At 40.4% G+C, this 18,606-nt stretch overlaps 2 protein-coding genes across 7 annotated transcripts in view; one reads left to right on the top strand and one right to left on the bottom strand.

The window, feature by feature from the left end:
- PCYT1B (phosphate cytidylyltransferase 1B, choline) overlaps positions 1-18,606 on the bottom strand; it is a 108,369-nt gene that overhangs the window by 33,902 nt on the left and 55,861 nt on the right. For all 4 annotated transcript variants that reach the window (XM_012448850.3, XM_012448849.2, XM_012448852.3 and 1 more), the window contains one exon: positions 11,805-11,921. In XM_012448850.3, coding sequence (XP_012304273.1) covers positions 11,805-11,921 — 117 coding nt within the window. The remainder of the gene's footprint in view (positions 1-11,804; positions 11,922-18,606) is intronic.
- Positions 1-18,606, top strand: part of PDK3 (pyruvate dehydrogenase kinase 3) — a 217,004-nt gene that overhangs the window by 146,668 nt on the left and 51,730 nt on the right. The gene's annotated exons all lie outside the window — the stretch shown is intronic.

The raw sequence follows: 18,606 nt of genomic DNA, 5'->3' as shown, positions 1-18,606 counted from the left end.
TCAGGGCTTTGCACTGTTCCCCAAACCTGGAATAGTTGTGCTCCAACTATTCCACCTCCTCTTCTCCCTCAAGTCTTTCTCCCACCCTCTTCTTTTTTTGTTTGTTTGTTTTTTTGGATGGAGTTTTGCTCTTGTTGCCCAGGTTGGAGTGTGATGGCGCGATCTTGGCTCACTGCAACCTCTGCCTCCCGGGTTCAAGCAATTCTCCTGCCTTGGCTTCCCAAGTAGCCCCACCCTCTTCTGAATTGTGATCCCCTCCTGCGTTACTTCTCCCCATGACACTTGTCTCATGTAACTGTTTTATTTAGTTGTATTGTTGGTGTTCCCCTATAAATTCCCTGAGGGTAGGAACTTTTGTTTGTTTCATTTTCTCATGTACCATACCTGGCCCCAGTAGGCTTTTAACAATATTTGTTGAATGAATTAACAAAGCCTGATACATATAGATACTCAACAAATATTTATTATTATTTACAATAATAGATATTATTTATCTGTGATTCCTTTCTCTCTCTCTCTCTCTCTCTCCCCCCCCCCCCAACCCCCGCCTCTTTTTTGGCAGAGTCTCCCTCTGTTGCCCAGGCTGGACTGCAGTGGCCTGATCTCAGTTCACTGCAACCTTCACCTTCTGGGTTCAAGCAATTCTCCTGCCTCAGCCTCCTGAGTGGTTGGGATTACAGGTGCCTACCACCACACCTGGCTAAATTTTGTATGTTTAGTAGAGATGGGGTTTCACCATGTTGGCCAGGCTGGTCTCGAAGTCCTGACCTCAAGTGATCCACCTACCTCAGCCTCCCAAAGTGCTGGGATTACAGGCATGAGCCACCATGCCTGCGCTATAGGAACATTTCAATAGCGTACATATATATGCCTCTGTATCTCCTATACATACTTCCTGTGATGTTTTCTATTGTAACAGTTTATATTACCAAAACAACATCAACCATGTGGCTGGCTTGAAAACTGATGAGGATCAGAATCACACAAGGAGTCTGTTAAATACACATAAAGAAACCCAGCCCACTCCCTGAGATTTTGATTCAGTGGGTCTGTAGTTGAGCCCAGACAGCCCTGTCTTTGACAAGCTTCAGAGATGATTCTGATGTATACAGCATTTGAAAACTATGAAGCATATTATAAATAACTTGAGTCAAGAGCTCTGCCTGCCTTTGAATCACCCATCATGCCCAGAGGTAGGGGGGAAGGTGGCAGGAGGTGGCAGGTATTAGGGCCGTAATAACTATGTATTGATTTCCTGACTACATTAGCTTTTGACCCCATAAACAGGAATTCTTTATGGGCCACGCAACATGATTTCAAAACTGACCTAAGACTTTTTAAATGTTCTTTTAGGACTTTATTAAAATACTAACCAAAGAATCATATTGAGCAGAAACGGATTTCAGATTCATTCATTTTCTATTTTAAACAGCACGAAACTAGGCCGGGTCGTATCCTCCCCCTTTCTGAATCTGCACCTGAGCAATTTGGTGTAACTTCTACATGACCGAGATAATGGCCTAGTGATAGAGCACAAAGAAAACAAACATCCTGTTTATGCCAATACAGGGTCCTATTTTCCTATCCCAGGAGTGACCTCAAGAAGCAGCTGAACATGCTGACCAGTTATTGTCTAAACATTAATTATGCCCAAAGCAGCACTGTTGTTCTTGAGTCTTGGCAAATGCACTCTGACAACCAGATGGAGAGCTCCGGGCAGCGGTATTCCATGGATGAATTCATTGAGCTATCTGGGAACTCATGCTGCAGCTAACCTATGCTGGCAGCTCACTGTGCTCCCACAGGAGAGAAAATACAGCATAGAGTTTGAACTTGGGAGCCCGACAGACTCGGGTTCTAATCTCAGCTCTGCTGTTACCAGGAAAGTTACTCAAACTCTCTGAGCCTCAGTTGTCTGGTCTTTAAAACATGGTGAAGTTTTGAGGATTAAATCTGATCATCTTCACGAGCAGAAAGTAATGAATAATGTTAGCCATTTATGAATAGTAGTAGGAAAACAGGATCATTTATGGATCTATTCCTTCAGATTTTGTGTTCCGTCTTTTCCCTGTTCCCACTCCAAGCAGATAGGAGGGCCCCATGGTACACACTCCTTTGTAGGTGCTGGGAGCTCAAGTTACTGGTAGACAGCCTGCCTTCCTTACTGCTGTTTTCCTGAAGCCAGAGCAACTTGGAGGGATACTCTGTAAAGAAGAAGACAATGAGAGAGGAGATCTCTCCGAATTGCAGAGAAAGGGCCAAATGTCTATGGATCCCACAAGCAGCAGGTGTCGGTGGCAGGACCTGGAGAGATGAGGATCTGAGGCATTAGGCACGGGAGTTCCACCTGGGAACAAACTGCAGGTGCCTGTGACAGGTACAATGAATCTTCTTCCTCTAGTAATTATGTGGGCTAAGACAATGATGGCAGCACAAAAACGGCCCTGGGTTGAAGACTGGAGGCCCCTCTCCTGCTTCTGTAAACATTGTGGACACTTGTTTGACTCTGGGGAGGTGGAGAGAACCCAATAAAGACTGAGACTAGGCCAGGCGCTGTGGCTTATGCCTGTAATCCCAGCACTTTGGGAGACTGAAGCGAGTGAGTCATTTGAGATCAGGAATTCGAGACCAGCCTGGCCAACATGGTGAAACCCTGTCTCCACTAAAAATAGAAAAATTAGCCAGGTATGGTGGTACATGTTTGTAATCCCAGTTACTGGGGGGCTGAGGTGGGAGGATTGCTTGAACCCACACATACAGTTATCAAGAGCCAGCCTTTCAACCAACAACACAGGACACCTATTCTTGAAGAGCTCCCTAACTTTTCTCAGTATAGAATTGTCTGCCATTAAGTTGGTTGGTTTGTCATACTCCAGAAAGACAGTTTAAGATAGAGGTCTCCTTAAACTAGGATACATATACCCATGGACACACAAAGACTTTTCAAAAGGTATCCCATGAACAGGTAGTTTTAAAGGAATCAATGTCCAGATCCTCAACTTCCGATGGTACACTTTCCTAAAATTAACCAGCTCAAGAAAGTCTCTGGGTCCAAAACCATGCTTACTCCACTTTACAAAAGAAAGGCACCATCCAAACCTTAATATGTTGCATTGAAAGGGGTGGAGGGGGGTTAAGCCTTCAGGACAAACCAAATGGAAATCTCAGTTAGTAACCATCAAACACCACGAACCTATGAAAGCTTCCTGTCTTTCCCTGTCTTATACACATTTCTGTTACAGGTGAAGGCTAGTGTTAGAAACTCAATATGGTAGAGTGGAGAATAATGCAAATTTTTGCCTAAAACTTTGCCTCTTCTCCCAACATTGTCAAAGAACACACGGATCTTTAGGGATAAGGCCCAAGAACTTAAAGCAAAAGGAGCATTGGAAAGAAATATTGAATGCTAAAAAATGGCTTTTTCATATAGTTAAGGGTAAGCATTTTTCCAGCTATTCTTAACATTCATATTGAATCCTAAAAGTGGCTTTTCTCTTGTAGTTAAGAGTAAGCCTTTTTTTCCAGCTATTCACTTTAAAATCACTTCAATAAACCAAAGCTATATAGGCTGGTACTGCTGCTTCTTAGAAATGTGACTGGAATATTTTCTAGAATTATCAAATATTTTGAGATACATTGGAATAAATACATGGGTAAAACATTCACATGATTTTTTACAAACTTCTTATGCATTATTTAAAAAGGAAGTTAAAAACCTGTTTTATCAACTTACATCATAAAATATTTATTCTATTTACAGGTCATCCTAACTCATCTCATTCTCTGTAATGTTTATGTTCTACCTCTTTATAACAAAAAATAAAATTATTATCTGCCTCCAGGCCAATTACTTTTTAGTAATATATGCTGTTTTTCTATCTTTAAATACATAGGAAAAGTTTGATCATGGTATCTTACAAAGATAATTATTTGTTTTTCAAATTTATTTAATTATTCCCAAAAGGCAAACACTAGAATTTGATACACACACACACACACACACACACACACACACGTGCCAATATTTAGAGAAGGAATAACATGCCTTTTAAAAATCATACTCTTCTTCCTATAAATATCACATAATTTTTTCTATAAATTACACTGCATTACTACAAATTAAATGCATTGATTTATTATCTTGTTTATGACTTATTATATTAGATCTACATCATTTTAATCTTGACTGATTCTATTTTACACATTCCATTCTATCATTTATTTCCGAGTGGTTTTTATATAGCTTCTTGAAATACACTAATACATTTGAACTGAAAATACATTAATGCATTTGAATTGAAAATACATTTTCTTGGTTTGTAGTTTTTAGTAGGTTTGACAATGAGGACTGGTTTTGGCAATTCGGTTGGATGGTGTTTTCTGCAGTTAGTAATCTAAAACTGTAGTCCCGAGATTTCATTTTTTAATAAAGGTTTTAAGCAAATGATAATAGCATTTTATCAAAAATTACTTGATTGGCAATGGCATAATTAAATTACCAATATTTCCATTTCCCCAACTCTTTCTGGTTATATCTAGTTGAATAAGTTGCTTTCAGGTTAAAGAATAAGGAATATAATTAAGAGTCATTTAACCAGTCTTGATATAGACTTTTCTAGAATTCCCAGAAAGAGAAAAAGCAAATGATTCTAATAGCTTGGCAACAAATCCTTTTGCAGTTCAGGTCATTTCTAATTTGTTGCTTGCAACAAATTTGAAGGATGATATTAACAACTTGTCACTTGACAGACCATTAAAATTACTTTTGATGGCAATAATAAGAAATTATTTTGCTATTTTTGTTAAATAACTCAGAATTTCAAAGAATTGAGTGGCATCATTGTAACAAACTTCTTCCATTCCATCTACACATTTGCATGAACAAATTATTTCAGCACTTATAACTATAACAAGGAAAAAATAGGGATAAAGTTGATGTTAAACCCTGCTTCATTCTAGCAATAAGTTATATTCATCCATAAGTACATCTACAGGTACATACTATTCATCTCATTAGGAGATACATTGTTGTCCAAGTTTATGTTTATGTTAATACTTATTTATCCAAGTGTATATAATGTGGTCCTTTGGTTAGTTATGCTCAAATTTAAATACATATTTTTGTTTCAGAGACGTATGATACAGTGATCTCTAAAAGATTTGCAAACATTAAAACACATCACATTAGGAAAAATTATGGGAAAGAAGCAGGATGAAAATATAAGTTTGAGGAGGAAAAAAATGAAACATAAATATTTAAAAGTTAAAAAAGAACTTGTTTTATGTTTTGTAAATTTATGATGATATGTTTCAAAGCATTATAGTATTTAGATGCCAGTAGATGCATTTAAGTGATTGGGTAACTATTTATTTATTTATATATTTTATTTATTTGAGATGGAGTCTCGCTCTGTCGCCCAGACTGGAGTGCAGTGGCGCAATCTCAGCTCATGGCATCCCCCGCCTCCTGGGTTCAAGTGATTCTCCTGCCTCAGCCTCCCAAGTAGCTGGGACTACAGGCACACACCACCATGCCCAACTAGTATTTTTGTATTTTTAGTAGAGATGGGGTTTCACCATGTTAACCAGGCTGATCTGGTCTCAAACTCTTGACCTCACATGATTTGCCCACCTCAGCCTCCCAAAGTGCTGGGATTACAGGTGTGAGCCATCACGCCTGGCCCACAGTTTTGTTTTAAAATGTCGATATTGGATTTCTGGTTTCCAGTCTGGTACGTAAGGAGCTTAAAAGTGGCCACTCGGTCCTGACATCAAGTAAAAACTGAACAAACTGACAAATCTACAACTCTTTTTAGATCCATCAGAGAACTGAGGTCACAGGGCAAACCACTGCTCCCAAAATTGGAGAGAGAAGCAGGCAGATAGGGAGAATCTTAGCTTACTAGAGCAGAAACCCACAAGCAGAACTACCTCCCCAGGAACCAGTACTGGGATAGAAAAATTTAAACTGACAAATTGCTGGCACCTCAGTGTGGACAAGTCTGAATTGAAGACGCCAGGGGGACAAATATTTTGTGAGTTTTACCTATAGGAGCTTAAGCAGGGCCTCAGAGTGACAGAGCAAGACCCTGTCTCTTAAAAATATATATAAAAATTTTAAAAGTAAAGTTTATATAGCAAGGAAAAAGATCCAGAAAAAAAAAACCATGATATTGAAGGAGGAGAAAATGCCAGAGAACTGACACTATCTGACTTCAAAACTTACTATAAAGCTACAGTAATCAAGACAGTGTGGTATTGGCAGAAAGAATAGACAAATACATCAATGGAACAGACAGAAAGCCCAGAAATAGACCCAGACAAATATACAGAGAACCCATCTTTGACAAAGGAGCAAAGGCAAACAAACACAGACCTTTCAACAAATGGTGCTGGAACAAATGGACATTCACATGCAAAAAAAATTAATCTAGACATAACCTTACATCCTTCACAAAAATCAAATGTAAAATGCCAAACTATAAAACTCTATAGAAGAAAACCCAGATGACCTTGGGTATGGTGATGACTTTTTAGATAAAACACCAAAGGCATGAACCATGATAGAAACAATTGATACAGTGGACTTCATTAAAATTAAAAACTTCTGTTCAGCAAGAGACAATGTCCAGAGAATGAAGAAACAAGACTCAGACTGGGGACTGGGCACGGTTGCTCACGCCTGTAGTCCCAGCACCTTGGGATGCCGAGACAGGCAGATCACCTGAGGTCAGGAGTTCTAAACCAGCCTGGCCAACATGGTGAAACCCCGTCTCTACTAAAAATACAAAAATTAGCCAGGTGTGGTGGTGCACACCTGTAATCCCAACTACTCGGGAGGCTGAGGCATGAGACTCACTTCTGGAGGCAGAGGTTGCAGTATGCCAAGATTGTGGCACTGCACTCTAGCCTGGGCAACAGAGCGAAACTTTGTCTCAAAAAAAAAAAAAAAAAAGACATAGACTCAGAGAAAATATTTGAAAATTACACAACTGATAAGGGACTTTACCCAAAATATACAAAGAACTCTAAAACTCAACAATAAGAAACAAGCAGCTGGATTTTTAAAAATCGACTAAAGAATTTAACAGGTACTTCTCCAAAGAAGATCTACAGGTAGCAAGTAAGCGTATGAAAAAATGTTCAACATCATATGTCGGCAGGAAATTGAAAATTAAAACAACCCAGTATACACCTATTAGAATGGCAAAATCTTGCCAGCATTTGGTGGTATCAGTGTTTTAGACTGATACCACCAAATATTGACAAGGACATGAATCAACAGGAGCTCTCATTTATTGCTGGTGGGAATGCAAAATGGTACAGCCACTTTGATCTACAGTCCAATGCTCTACCTCTGAGCTATACCCCATCCTGGTACAGCTACTTTGGAAAACAGTTTGGCAGTTTCTTACAAAACTAAACTTCTTCCTACCATGCAATCTAGCAATCACAGTCCTTGGTATTTAACCAAATGAATTGAAAATGTATATCCATACAAAAACCTGCACACAGATGTTTATAGCAACTTCGTTCATAATTGCCAACATGTGGAAGCAACCAAGATGTCCTTTGGCAGATGAATGGATAAACTGTGGTATATCCAGACAATGGAATATTATTCAGCGCCAAAAAGATATAAGCTAGCAAGCTTTTAAAAGACATTGAGGAACCTTAAATGGAACATTACGAAGTAAAAGAAGCCAGTCTGAAAAAGCTACATGCTATATGATTCTAATTATATGATGTTCTAGAAAAAGTAAAACTATACTAAAAAGAACAGTCGTTGTCAGGGGTTACAGGGAGGAAGAGATGAATAGGTTGAGCATAGAGGATTTTTAGGGCAGTAAAAATAGTATCTGTATGATACTATTATTATGGATACCTGTCATTATACCATGTACATCTATGACTTTGGACAATATATAATTTTATGCAAACCCATAGAAGGTAGAACATTAAGAATGAACCCTAATGTAAACTCTGGACTTTAGGTGATAATGATGCGTCAGTGTAGGTTCATGGATTGTAACAAATGCCTCAGGCTGGGGCAGGATGTTCACAGTAGGGGAGGTTATGCCTATGCAGGAAAGGAGTAAACAGGAATTTGCTGTACTTCCCATTCAATTTTGCTGTGAACCTAAAACTTCTCTTAAAAAGTTTATTAATTTTTAAAAGATTGATGCTTACAATCTTCCAGAAATTACATATTTTATAATGACTTAAGAAGCAGATATCTAAATTTTATTTACTTACTTACTTATATTTATTTATTTATTTATTTATTTGAGATGGAGTCTTGCTCTGTCACCCAGGGTGGAGTGAAGTGGCGCGATCTCAGCTCACTACAACCTCTACCTCCCAGGTTCAAGTGATCCTTCTGCCTCAGCCTCCCGAGTAGCTGGGACTACAGGCGTGCACCACCATGGCCAGCTAATTTTTTGTTGTATTTTTAGTAGAGACGGGTTTTCGCCACTTTGGCCAGGCTGGTCTCGAACTCCTGACCTCAGACGATCCACCCACCTCAGCTTACCAAAGTGCAGGGATTACAGCTGTGAGCAACTGCACCCAGCCAGGATGTCACTGAATTTTATTAATAGAGTGGTTAGAAGATATTTCATAGTATTACCATTCAATTATTTTACATGAGATAATAAGAATAAGAAATCTATAGAGAAAAGAACACACTGAAATTATTTATTATTGTTTCTATTGCCCATGGTTGGTGTTTTTCTTGTTTGTTTGTTTTAGAGATGAAGTCTCATTGTGTTGTGCAGGCTGGAGTGCAGTAACTACACACAGGTGTGATCATAGCGCACTATACCCTTAAACTCCTGGGCCCAGGTGATCCTCTTGCCTCAGTCTCCTGGGTGGCTGGCACTACAGACGTGCACCACCATGTCCAGCCTTCACTCTTACTCTGTCACTGTTCCCTAGAAGTCTAGGTACTATTTCTTTATAGCTTCATGTTGTATTGTTTTATTTCTATCTGTACTCCAATCCCTGTCACTTATAAAATGTCTCGTGGTCATCCTAGTAATTTAATATGCCCTTGGCTTCCACAACCCATGTAATAACCATTGAGGGAGTATCTGAATTTCTTTGTAAACCTGGTAGAGAGGACATTGTTCTTTGGATTATTCAATGCCCCTTACACAGTGACCCTCTGAAACAGTTATCTCAGAACTCAGGCAGGAAAAATAGTTCTTCCGGATGGCACAATTCAGTTTCTAGAGTTTGAGAGTTATAGAATGACTGTGTGGCCCTCTTTGCTATAACTGCTAAAAAGTCCAGGATTTCTTATTGAAAATTTTCTCCTTCTTTTCTGCTTTATTTCTTGGCTCCAAACTTCTGCCCGTATTAATTTATCTGAGTATGAAATAATCTGTAATTTTATGGAATGCCTCCTTAAGATGCATAAATCAAAAAACTAACATGTCACTGGAGTCACCATGTCTTCTCTGCTTGTCCCACGCTGTCGTCTTGACTGGTGAGAACCTTGCACAGAGAAGATTGGATATTCTGGCTTTTGAGTGCTTTTATTTCATTCAGGTCTCTGCACAAACGTCACCTCCGCAGAGAGGTCTTCCCTGACCTTTCTACCTAAAACATCCCTCCTTCCTCCACCCAGTCACTCTTTTCTCTTATCCTATCTTTCTTCATAGTACCAGTACTACATATTTACTTGTTTAGTGGGCAGTGACTGCCTCTCCCTCAGACTCTAAGTTCTCTGAGGACATAGACAGTCTGTTTTGTTCATGGCTGCATTTCCAGTGTACAGAAAAATGTCTGGCACATAGTAAGAGTTCAATAGAGTTGTTAGATGAAGGGGCCGTGCACAGTGGCTCACACCTGTAATTCTAGCACTTTGGGAGGCCAAGGCGGGCAGACCACCTGAGGTCTGGAGTTCGAGACCAGCTTGGTCAACATGGTGAAACCCTGTCTCTACTAAAAATATGAAAAATTAGCTGGATGTGGTGGCATGTGCCTGTAATTCCAGCTACCTAAGAGGCTGAGGCAGGAGAATCGCTGGCACCCAGGAGCTGGAGGCTGCAGTGAGCTGAGATTGCACCCTGCACTCCAGCCTGGGCGACAGAGGAAGACTCCATTTCAAAAAAAAAAAAAAAAAGTTGTTAGATGAAGAAATCATTCAGTGAATCACTGAAATCATAGTTGCCTAATGACCTAGAGAGCTGCTGATATTAAGTGTCTGCCTTCTCCAATTTACAAGAATATACTGAAAGCTGCACATTTCCTTTGATCTTACCTTTGATGTGATAACCCAGGGCCACCAGCTAGTGTTCCTGTTAACTGTGACCCACACCTAAGCACCTCTAAACTTAGGCCACCCAAATGACTGAAGCCAAAACACTGCAGAGGTCCCTCCAGGGCCCCAGTAGCCTAGGAGAAGACTCCAGGTGGTAGTGCTCTCTCAGTAAATGGTTTTCAGGCTAAAGGGAAGTGAGCAAGGGCTGGGTTCCCTGCCTGTTTTGGGTTCCCTCTGTATGACTTGCCCAGTAACCCTTGCCTTTTACCATTTCTTCCTTCTGGAAAGAACTTCATTCAATGGTCCTGTGGTCACCACCCTTGGCAAAATCTGCAGAATAGTTCCTCTTAAATGTCCAACAAGTGGTTTTTGGCGGGGCATGGTGGCTCACGCCTGTAATCCCAACACTTTGGGATGCCAAGGCGGGGTGGATCACCTGAGGTCAGGAGTTCAAGGCCAGCCTGGCCAACATGGTGAAACCCTGTCCCTACTAAAAATACAAAAAATTAAAAAAATAGCTGGGTGTGGTGGCGCGTGCCTGTAATTCCAGCTACTAAGGAGGCTGAGGCAGGAGAATTGCTTGAACCCGGGAGGCAGAAGTTGCAGTGAGCCAAGATGGCACCACTGCATTCCAACCTGGGTAACAAAGCAAGATTCCGTCACAAACAAAGAAACAAACAAACAACAAGTAGTTTTTAATTGCAGAAGTAACAAAATGCTTTAAAAAACAGTTATGTAGTCTCTTACCAGTACTTTTTTTTTCTCCCAGTAGAGGTGTAAGGCTTGATGGTGCCTAGTTTATATGCCACAAAACCTGATTACTGTGAATGAATATGCTCCTTCCAGAAGCTATACAGGTCTTCCTAGTCAGGTACTGTCCCTTTTATCCAAATTTAAATAGTTAGACCTCCCGGTGGAGGAAAATTTCAGTCCACATCTAACAATCCTTCTCTTTCCACAGACTTAGTAAGTAAGTTGGTCCCTTCGTTGTGAACCGAGATTACCTGGGTATATAAATCTCCACGTCTTTAATACACTGCCACGAATTCAACTAAGTGGGGCTGTTACAAGCCACTAGTGTTAGCACAACATTGTCCTAAGTGCTGTGAGTCACACAAAAGAAATAGATAATGACCTTGTTTGTTCTTCATCATCCTAACTCCCTTCAGTTCTTTGAGATCTGAAATCAGAATAATATTGCTTCTCTTATCCCACTAGAAAATTTTAGAAACATAAATTGGATCAAGCCTTAAACACTAGGAGAAAGGCACTGATGGAAAACATGAAGCATTTACCTTTGGTGGTACTATCAGTCCATCTCTCTCTGAGGATCAGCGTATTACAATCCCATGATGCAACTTCCCCTATGGTTTTTCAAACGTCATTTTAAATTTCAGGCAGTGAACAAGTGAGCCAGTGTGGGCTGAATTGGAAGCATTAACAATGTCAGATTTTTCTGATGGAACTGTCAAAGGGGCCCTTTTCAGAAAGTATATTATAAGAGTTTTCTAGACAAAAAAAAAAATGCACTTCTTACCTCCTACCAACAAATAGCTGTTGGGAAACAGTGTTTTTGCTTGCATAAGGGCCCTTGCATGACCCGAGTGGAAGAGGTCAAATATTCCATCGGCGTATACTCTGACAGGCCTGTCCACTGTGGGAGAAAGAAAACACTGTTAACAGAACTGCAGAATGACGAATCCCAGTTGCCGTCCATCAGTCATAAGAAACTTTCTGGATAAGACACAATCTCTACATACCATCAGTTTCACATCAGTGCATGAAATTGATTTTAAAAAGAGGTTCTTCTGAAGACATCAAAGCAGAGCAAAAACATAACAAAATTAAGATCAACAGAGGGAACACACATTTTTAGCCAACAGAAGAGACAAACACAGAGCACTGGGCAGTTCTCTTGACCCAGGGTGGAGTATAGGTGCCTGAGCCAGCAGTCAGCCCAGCTGAAACACATAGGCAGTAGTAACTGAGGAGCTCCATGGAAAAGACAAATGACTTCATCCTTGAGTCTGGCAGTCCTGAATGAAGATCCCAAGTCCCTGTTCCCAAAGGCCGTGATGTACTAGAATCTGCTCACATGGCCCACCTTACACCTTTCTTCCCAACTCCAAGTCATGTGAGTAGCCAGAAGTCAGCCATGGTAGAGTGCTTACACAACAGAAATTGGCAAATGCTACAAATCAGTGTTATTTCCCGCTGGAGGATCAGCAGTTAAACCTTGACTAGCATACCACTGTAAGGTCTCTCCCTAACCTCTTTGGTATAATAAGAGATGAGGGGCCGGGTACACTGGCTCATGCCTGTAAAACCAGCACTTTGGGAGGCTGAGGCAGGTGGATCACCTGAGGTCGGGAGTTCGAGACCAGCCTGACCAACATGGAGAAACCGTGTCTCTACTAAAAATACAAAATTAGCCAGGCATGGTGGTGCATGCCTGTAATCCCAGCTACTTGGGAGGCTGAGGCAGGAGAATTGCTTGCACCCGGGAGGTGAAGGTTGCTGTGAGCTGAGATCGCACCATTGCACTCCAGCCTGGGCAACAAGAGCGAAACTCCGTCTCAAAAAATAAAGAGATGAGGGGCACATGCCTCAAAGGGAGGAGAGTCAAGGTGTAATGTTGCATGTAGAAGTGGCGCTCAGGGCTGAAGATGAGCAGCCAACACTACAGTCCTTCCCAGGGAGAAAGGTCAGAAGTGAAGAGGTTACACAGACAGTGGCATGCAGTGCTCTAAAAAGTGCTTCCAAGAGGAAGAGGGACACACCTCAGTACAGCACCCCTGGGAGCCAGGAGACAGTGGGATAACACTATTGCTCAGCCAGGCCAAAGACCCATCCCCTTCAAGTCACCGAGGGAAATTGGGTATGAGTTCCATCAATTTGAAATAGACCTTCTGGAGGAAGAACAAGACAAAACAAGTCACACAAAATTATTCTTTTTAACTGGTTGGAGGAAGGAGGTTGCAGCTCTATTTTTTTTTTTTTTTTTTTTTGAGATGGAGTCTGGCTGTGTTGCTCAGGCTGGAGTGCAGTGGTGCAATCTCAGCGCACTGCAACTTCCGCCTCCTGGGTTCAAGCTATTCTCCTGTCTCAACCTCCTGAGTAGCTGGGATTATAGGCACAAGCCGCCATACTCGACTAATTTTGTATTTTTAATAGAAACTGGGTTTCACCGTGTTGCCCAGGCTGGTCGTGAACTCCCGAGCTCAGGCAGTCCACCCGCCTCGGCCTCCCAAAGTGCTAGGATTACAGGCGGCAGCCACCGCGCCCGGCTGGTTGCAGCTCTATTATACCCCCATCCTGATAGTCTGGAAGATCCCTGCTACATTTATATAGAAAATTCTATATACTTTGCCAATCTTGACACCTTTCTAGACTCTCCGTAAGGGAACTAGAAAATCCAAGAAGAGGATCCAAAAATGGATGAGAGGAGAAAGAAGTAGTTTCTCATATCAAAATGCTCTCATTTTAAGCACACTTATCACCTTTTCTCCATGGCTACAAACAACATAGAGACATTTTATTCTTGCAGTGAGAAGGAAAGAGACACAAGTGGCCATAATAGTGTTCTATTTTTATTTATTTATTTATTTATTTATTTATTGAGACAGAGTCTTGCTGTGTCGCCCAGGCTAGAGTGCAGTGGCGCGATCTCAGCTCACTGCAACCTCCATCTCCCAGGTTCAAGCAATTCTCCTGCCTCAGCCTCCCGAGTAGCTAGGATTACTGGCGTCCACCCCCACACCCAGCTAATTTTTGTATTTTTGGTAAAGACAGGATTTCGCCAAGGTGGCCAGGCTGGTCCCAAACTCCTGACTTCGTGATCCACCTGCCTTAGCCTCCCAAAGTGCTGGGATTATAGGCTGAGCTAACAGTGTTCTTTAAAAAGAAGTACAAGGACTATCAGTTAAATATGGTGAACTGAACACACACATTATCTCTACTTCCTCCTAGAAACACCACAACAATTACTAAGAGTTAAAAGTTAAAGAACTAAGAGTTAAAAGATAAAGTTAAAAGTTAAGTTAAAAAGATATAACCCCCCAAGGGCGGAGAAAACAAGAAAAGCAATGACAATGGATAAGAAAGTCAACAACATTTTGGAAAGTTGATTGTCAAGTGTTGAGTGCGCACAGGGAGTAAGAATCAGGGATGAAGAAGGTAGGGAAGGGACCCCTAGTTTTTTTTTTATAAGCTAAGGGTACTACTGACTTTTAAAAATAGCTGGGCGTGGTGGCTCAAGGCTGTAATCCTTGCACTTTGGGAGGCTGAGGCAGGCAGATCACTTGAGGGTAGGAGTTCCAGACCAGCCTGGCCAACATAGTGAAACCCCGTTTCTATTAAAAATACAAAAATTAGCCAGGTGTGGTGGTAGGCGCCTGTAATCTTAGCTACTCGGAAGGCTGAGGCAGTAGAATAGCTTGAACCCAGGAGGCGGAGGTTGCAGTAAGCCGAGATCGCACCACTGTACTCTCTCCTGGGTGGCAGAGATAAACCGTGTCTCAAAAATATATACATATGTGTGTATATATATATGTATATATACATATATATGTTTATATATATGCATGTATTACATTGATGTTATAAAAATAAATTTTTTAAAAAGACAGAAATCAATGCCGATTTCTGTTGAATGATCTTTAAGACTTAGATTGAAAATTGTGATTATTTCTTGATGCAATGCAACCTCATTAATTTGGAACATAAAGAAATGTTACATTAATAGACTCAGATGGTACAATGTTTCTAATAAATTAAATTTCTCTAATAAAAAAAGTTGAGAGACTTTATGTCAGATTGGGAATTGCAATTATTTCCAATTATACACAATTTTGAACAAACAGAATTGCCTTCATAGGATTATACTGTATTCTAAATAAGGCGCAGTAAATAGAAAATGCTTTGAAATAACAAACTGTCTAATGAGGGAGCCTTGCTTTCAATGTTCTTATTCAATTTGAATTCAATTGAGTAAAATTTGTTTTAAGATATAAACCCCAGGGGAAAGCAGATGGCAGTTTTGTAAAACTTTTTGTTATTTATTCAGAGGTGATCAAGATAAATGAATTCAGGAAGCAGGGAGGAAAGAAAAGTAAAGAAAGAAGATGTAATTACTGAGAAAAAGGCCATTTAGTAAATCTGAAGAGTATTTACAAAGTTGATTTTGCAATAAGTTCACTTTTAAAAACCGTGGTGTGTCAGCAATTTCCATTCTGTGGGAAATTCTCCAGGACTCCCCTCCCCCGCCAAAAAACAACCCTGATCTTTCGTCTCTTCAACGAATAAATTTGAAGGAAAAAAAGAGAGAGAGAGAAAGAAAGAGAAATCAAAGGGGGATCTGCAGATTGAAAGAGATTTAAAAGACATTATCAGCCTACTGTAAAGTATGGACATTATTTGGATTGGGTTCAAACAAGCTATATACAAATGATGACATAAAATAATTAGAAATTGGAACACTGGATATCTGGTGATATCAAAGAATTACTGCTAATTTTTTTAGGTAAGATCATGATACAGTGGTTGTTTTTAAAAACCAGAGTTCTTATTATTCAGACATATATACAGAATGCTAAGAAATGTGGGATTTTGTTTCAAACCATTCAAGAGGACGGAATAGACGGAGGTGTGCATGGTGCAAGACTGGCCATGGGTTGGTGGTTGTTAGGTATGAGTGACAGGCACAGGAAGGTTTATTATATTGTTTTACTTCTGTGGGTGTTTGAAATACTCTATAATAAAGTTTTTTTTAAAAAGAGTATAGACCGGGCACGGTGGCTCACGCCTGTAATCCCAGCACTTTGGGAGACCGAGGTGGGCGGATCACGGGTCAGGAGTTCCAGACCAGCCTGACCAACATGGTAAAACCCTGTGTCTACTAAAAATACAAAAAAAATTAGCCAGGTGTGGTGGCACGTGCCTGTAATCCCAGCTACTCAGGAGGCTGAGGCAGGAGAATCGCTTGAACCCGGGAGGTGGAGGTTGCCGTGAGCCGAGATCACATCAGTGCACTCCAGCTGGGGCCACAGAGCGAGACTCTGTCTCATTTGAAAAAAAAAAAAAAAAAAAAAAAAGTGTATATGGCTTTTTAGTTAGTTTGCATGTTGATCCGTTTTCATCTTTGGTTTGAGATTTTTCTGGACATCCTTTTAGGCATCTAGGGACTCTCCAGAGCATGTATGTGAGATACCACTGACCTGTGAAGCTGGAGGTTTGGCAATGACCAGAAGTCAATTGAAAACAAAACAAAACAAAAAGATGTCAGAGTACAACTATTCCATGGCTATGGTGAAGAGATGTTAAGGTGGCTCCCAGTGATCTCTGCCTCCTGGTGCCCATGCTTTGTGTAATTTCCTCCCCTTGAAGTGTGTGTGCGATCTGTGACTTGCTTCTAACCAGTAGAATATGGAAAAGGTGGTAGATGTTAGTCCCATGATTATGTTACATTTTAAGACTTCATCTTGGCTGGGCATGGTGGCTCACACTTGTTATCCCAGCACTTTGGGAGGCTGAGGTGGGTGGATCACCAGAGGACGGGAGTTCAAGACCAGACTGGCCAACATGGTGAAACCCTGTAACTACTAAAAAGACAAAAAAATTAGCCTAGTATGGTGACAGACGCTTGTAATCCCAGCTACTTGGGAGGCTGAGGCAGGAGAATCTCTTGAACCCAGGAGGTGGAGTTTGCAGTAAGCCAAGATGGTGCCACTGTACTCCAGCCTGGGCAACAAGAGTGAAACTTCATCTCAAAAAAAAAGAAAAAGAAAAGAAAAAGACTCCATCTTGCTAGCAGACTCACTCTCTTTCTCCACTGATGGCTTTGAAGAAGCAAGCTGCCATGTTGTGAAAGGGCTGATGGAGAAAGCCATGTGGCAAGGACCTGCAGGTGGCCTCTAGGAGCTGAGTGGCCTCTGGCTGACAACTGGTAAGAAGCTGGCCCCTTGCTCTTACAGTCACAAGGAAATAAATTCTGGTAACACCCTGAGTGAGCTTGGAAGCAGATCGAACACCAGTCAACCTCCAGATGAGAACTGATCCTGGAGTGACACCTTGAATGCAGCCTGTGAGACTCATGATGTTTGCTCTTCAAAAGACATTTTTACAAAAATGACAAGGTGAGTCATAGACTGGGAGAAAATATTTGCAAAATATAGGACTTGTATCTAGAATATATAGTGAACTCTCAAAACTCAGTAAGATGAACAACCCACCACCCAGTTAAATAAAGCAAAAATATTGAACAGACATTTCACCAAAGAAAATAAATACAAGGATGGCAAATAAACACAAGAAGATCCTTGATAACATTAGTCATTAGGGAAGTACAAATGAAAACCACAATGAGATAACACTTCACACACACTAGAATGGCTAAAAAAAAAGTTTTTTAATTGAGCATACCAAGCGATGGTGAGAACGCAGAGCAACTGGAACACTCAGATACTGCGGATAGGAATTTAAAGTGGTACGAGTGCTTTGGAAAGCAGTTTGGCAGTTGGTTAAAACGTTAAACACACACCTACCATACAGCCAAACAGGAGGCAATCACCAACCACGTTAAGTTTAAATTCAGACTATTGTGGGGTATGTTAGGCATTTCTTGGTATTTGCTTCAGACTCAAGCAACAATAAAAGGGTGATTGATCATCTTTGATTATGGCTATTAACAAGGCTTGGATTATGGCTATTTTAAGGCATTTAAACAGTATCTTTGAAATACATACAATTCACAAAGCACATATGTTTCACATAATCTTTGCATCAACCCTATGAGGTAGCCAGGTGAAAGCAGCTTACCCAATGTCATACAACCAATTTACGATGATGTCTGAGTGCAAATCAAACTCACCACTCTTTCTTCTACCTTGTTAGTACCTGCTAGAAAACTACGTGCTGATATGAATATTAGTCTTTCAAACAAAACAGAAACTATTATTAAACACCCAGTAATTATGGGAGCTAGTACTGTTTTTTGTACAATTGATGTGCAAAAAAGGTGGCACAAGTTTACGTTTTAAAATCTTATAGTTACTTATTATACAATTTACATAGTTTCATATAAACTTTGTAGTTATCTTCTACTTATCACTAGCCAGTGATACTAGCTAATTATACTATTTTCTGTAAATAATAGTGATTGAAGTTTGCTTTTTTAAATACATTAAAGTTTTAGAACAGTGAGTATATGTAAAGAAAAATTATTAAGTAAACTACATCACAGATGGTACACGAATAAGGCAGATTCATTAAGGCAGCTCTTGAAAAATGTAGTCAGGGAAATTCTACACACTGTGGAAACAGATAATACAAACTTCCTTTCT

Source organism: Aotus nancymaae, unplaced genomic scaffold, assembly GCF_030222135.1.
Source record: "Aotus nancymaae isolate 86718 unplaced genomic scaffold, 86718_ANA_hifiasm-v0.15.2.pri h1tg000058l, whole genome shotgun sequence".
Taxonomy (NCBI): Eukaryota; Metazoa; Chordata; class Mammalia; order Primates; family Aotidae; genus Aotus; species Aotus nancymaae.
Note: the sequence above shows the minus strand (reverse complement) of the source record. Positions and strands in the feature narration are given on the sequence as shown.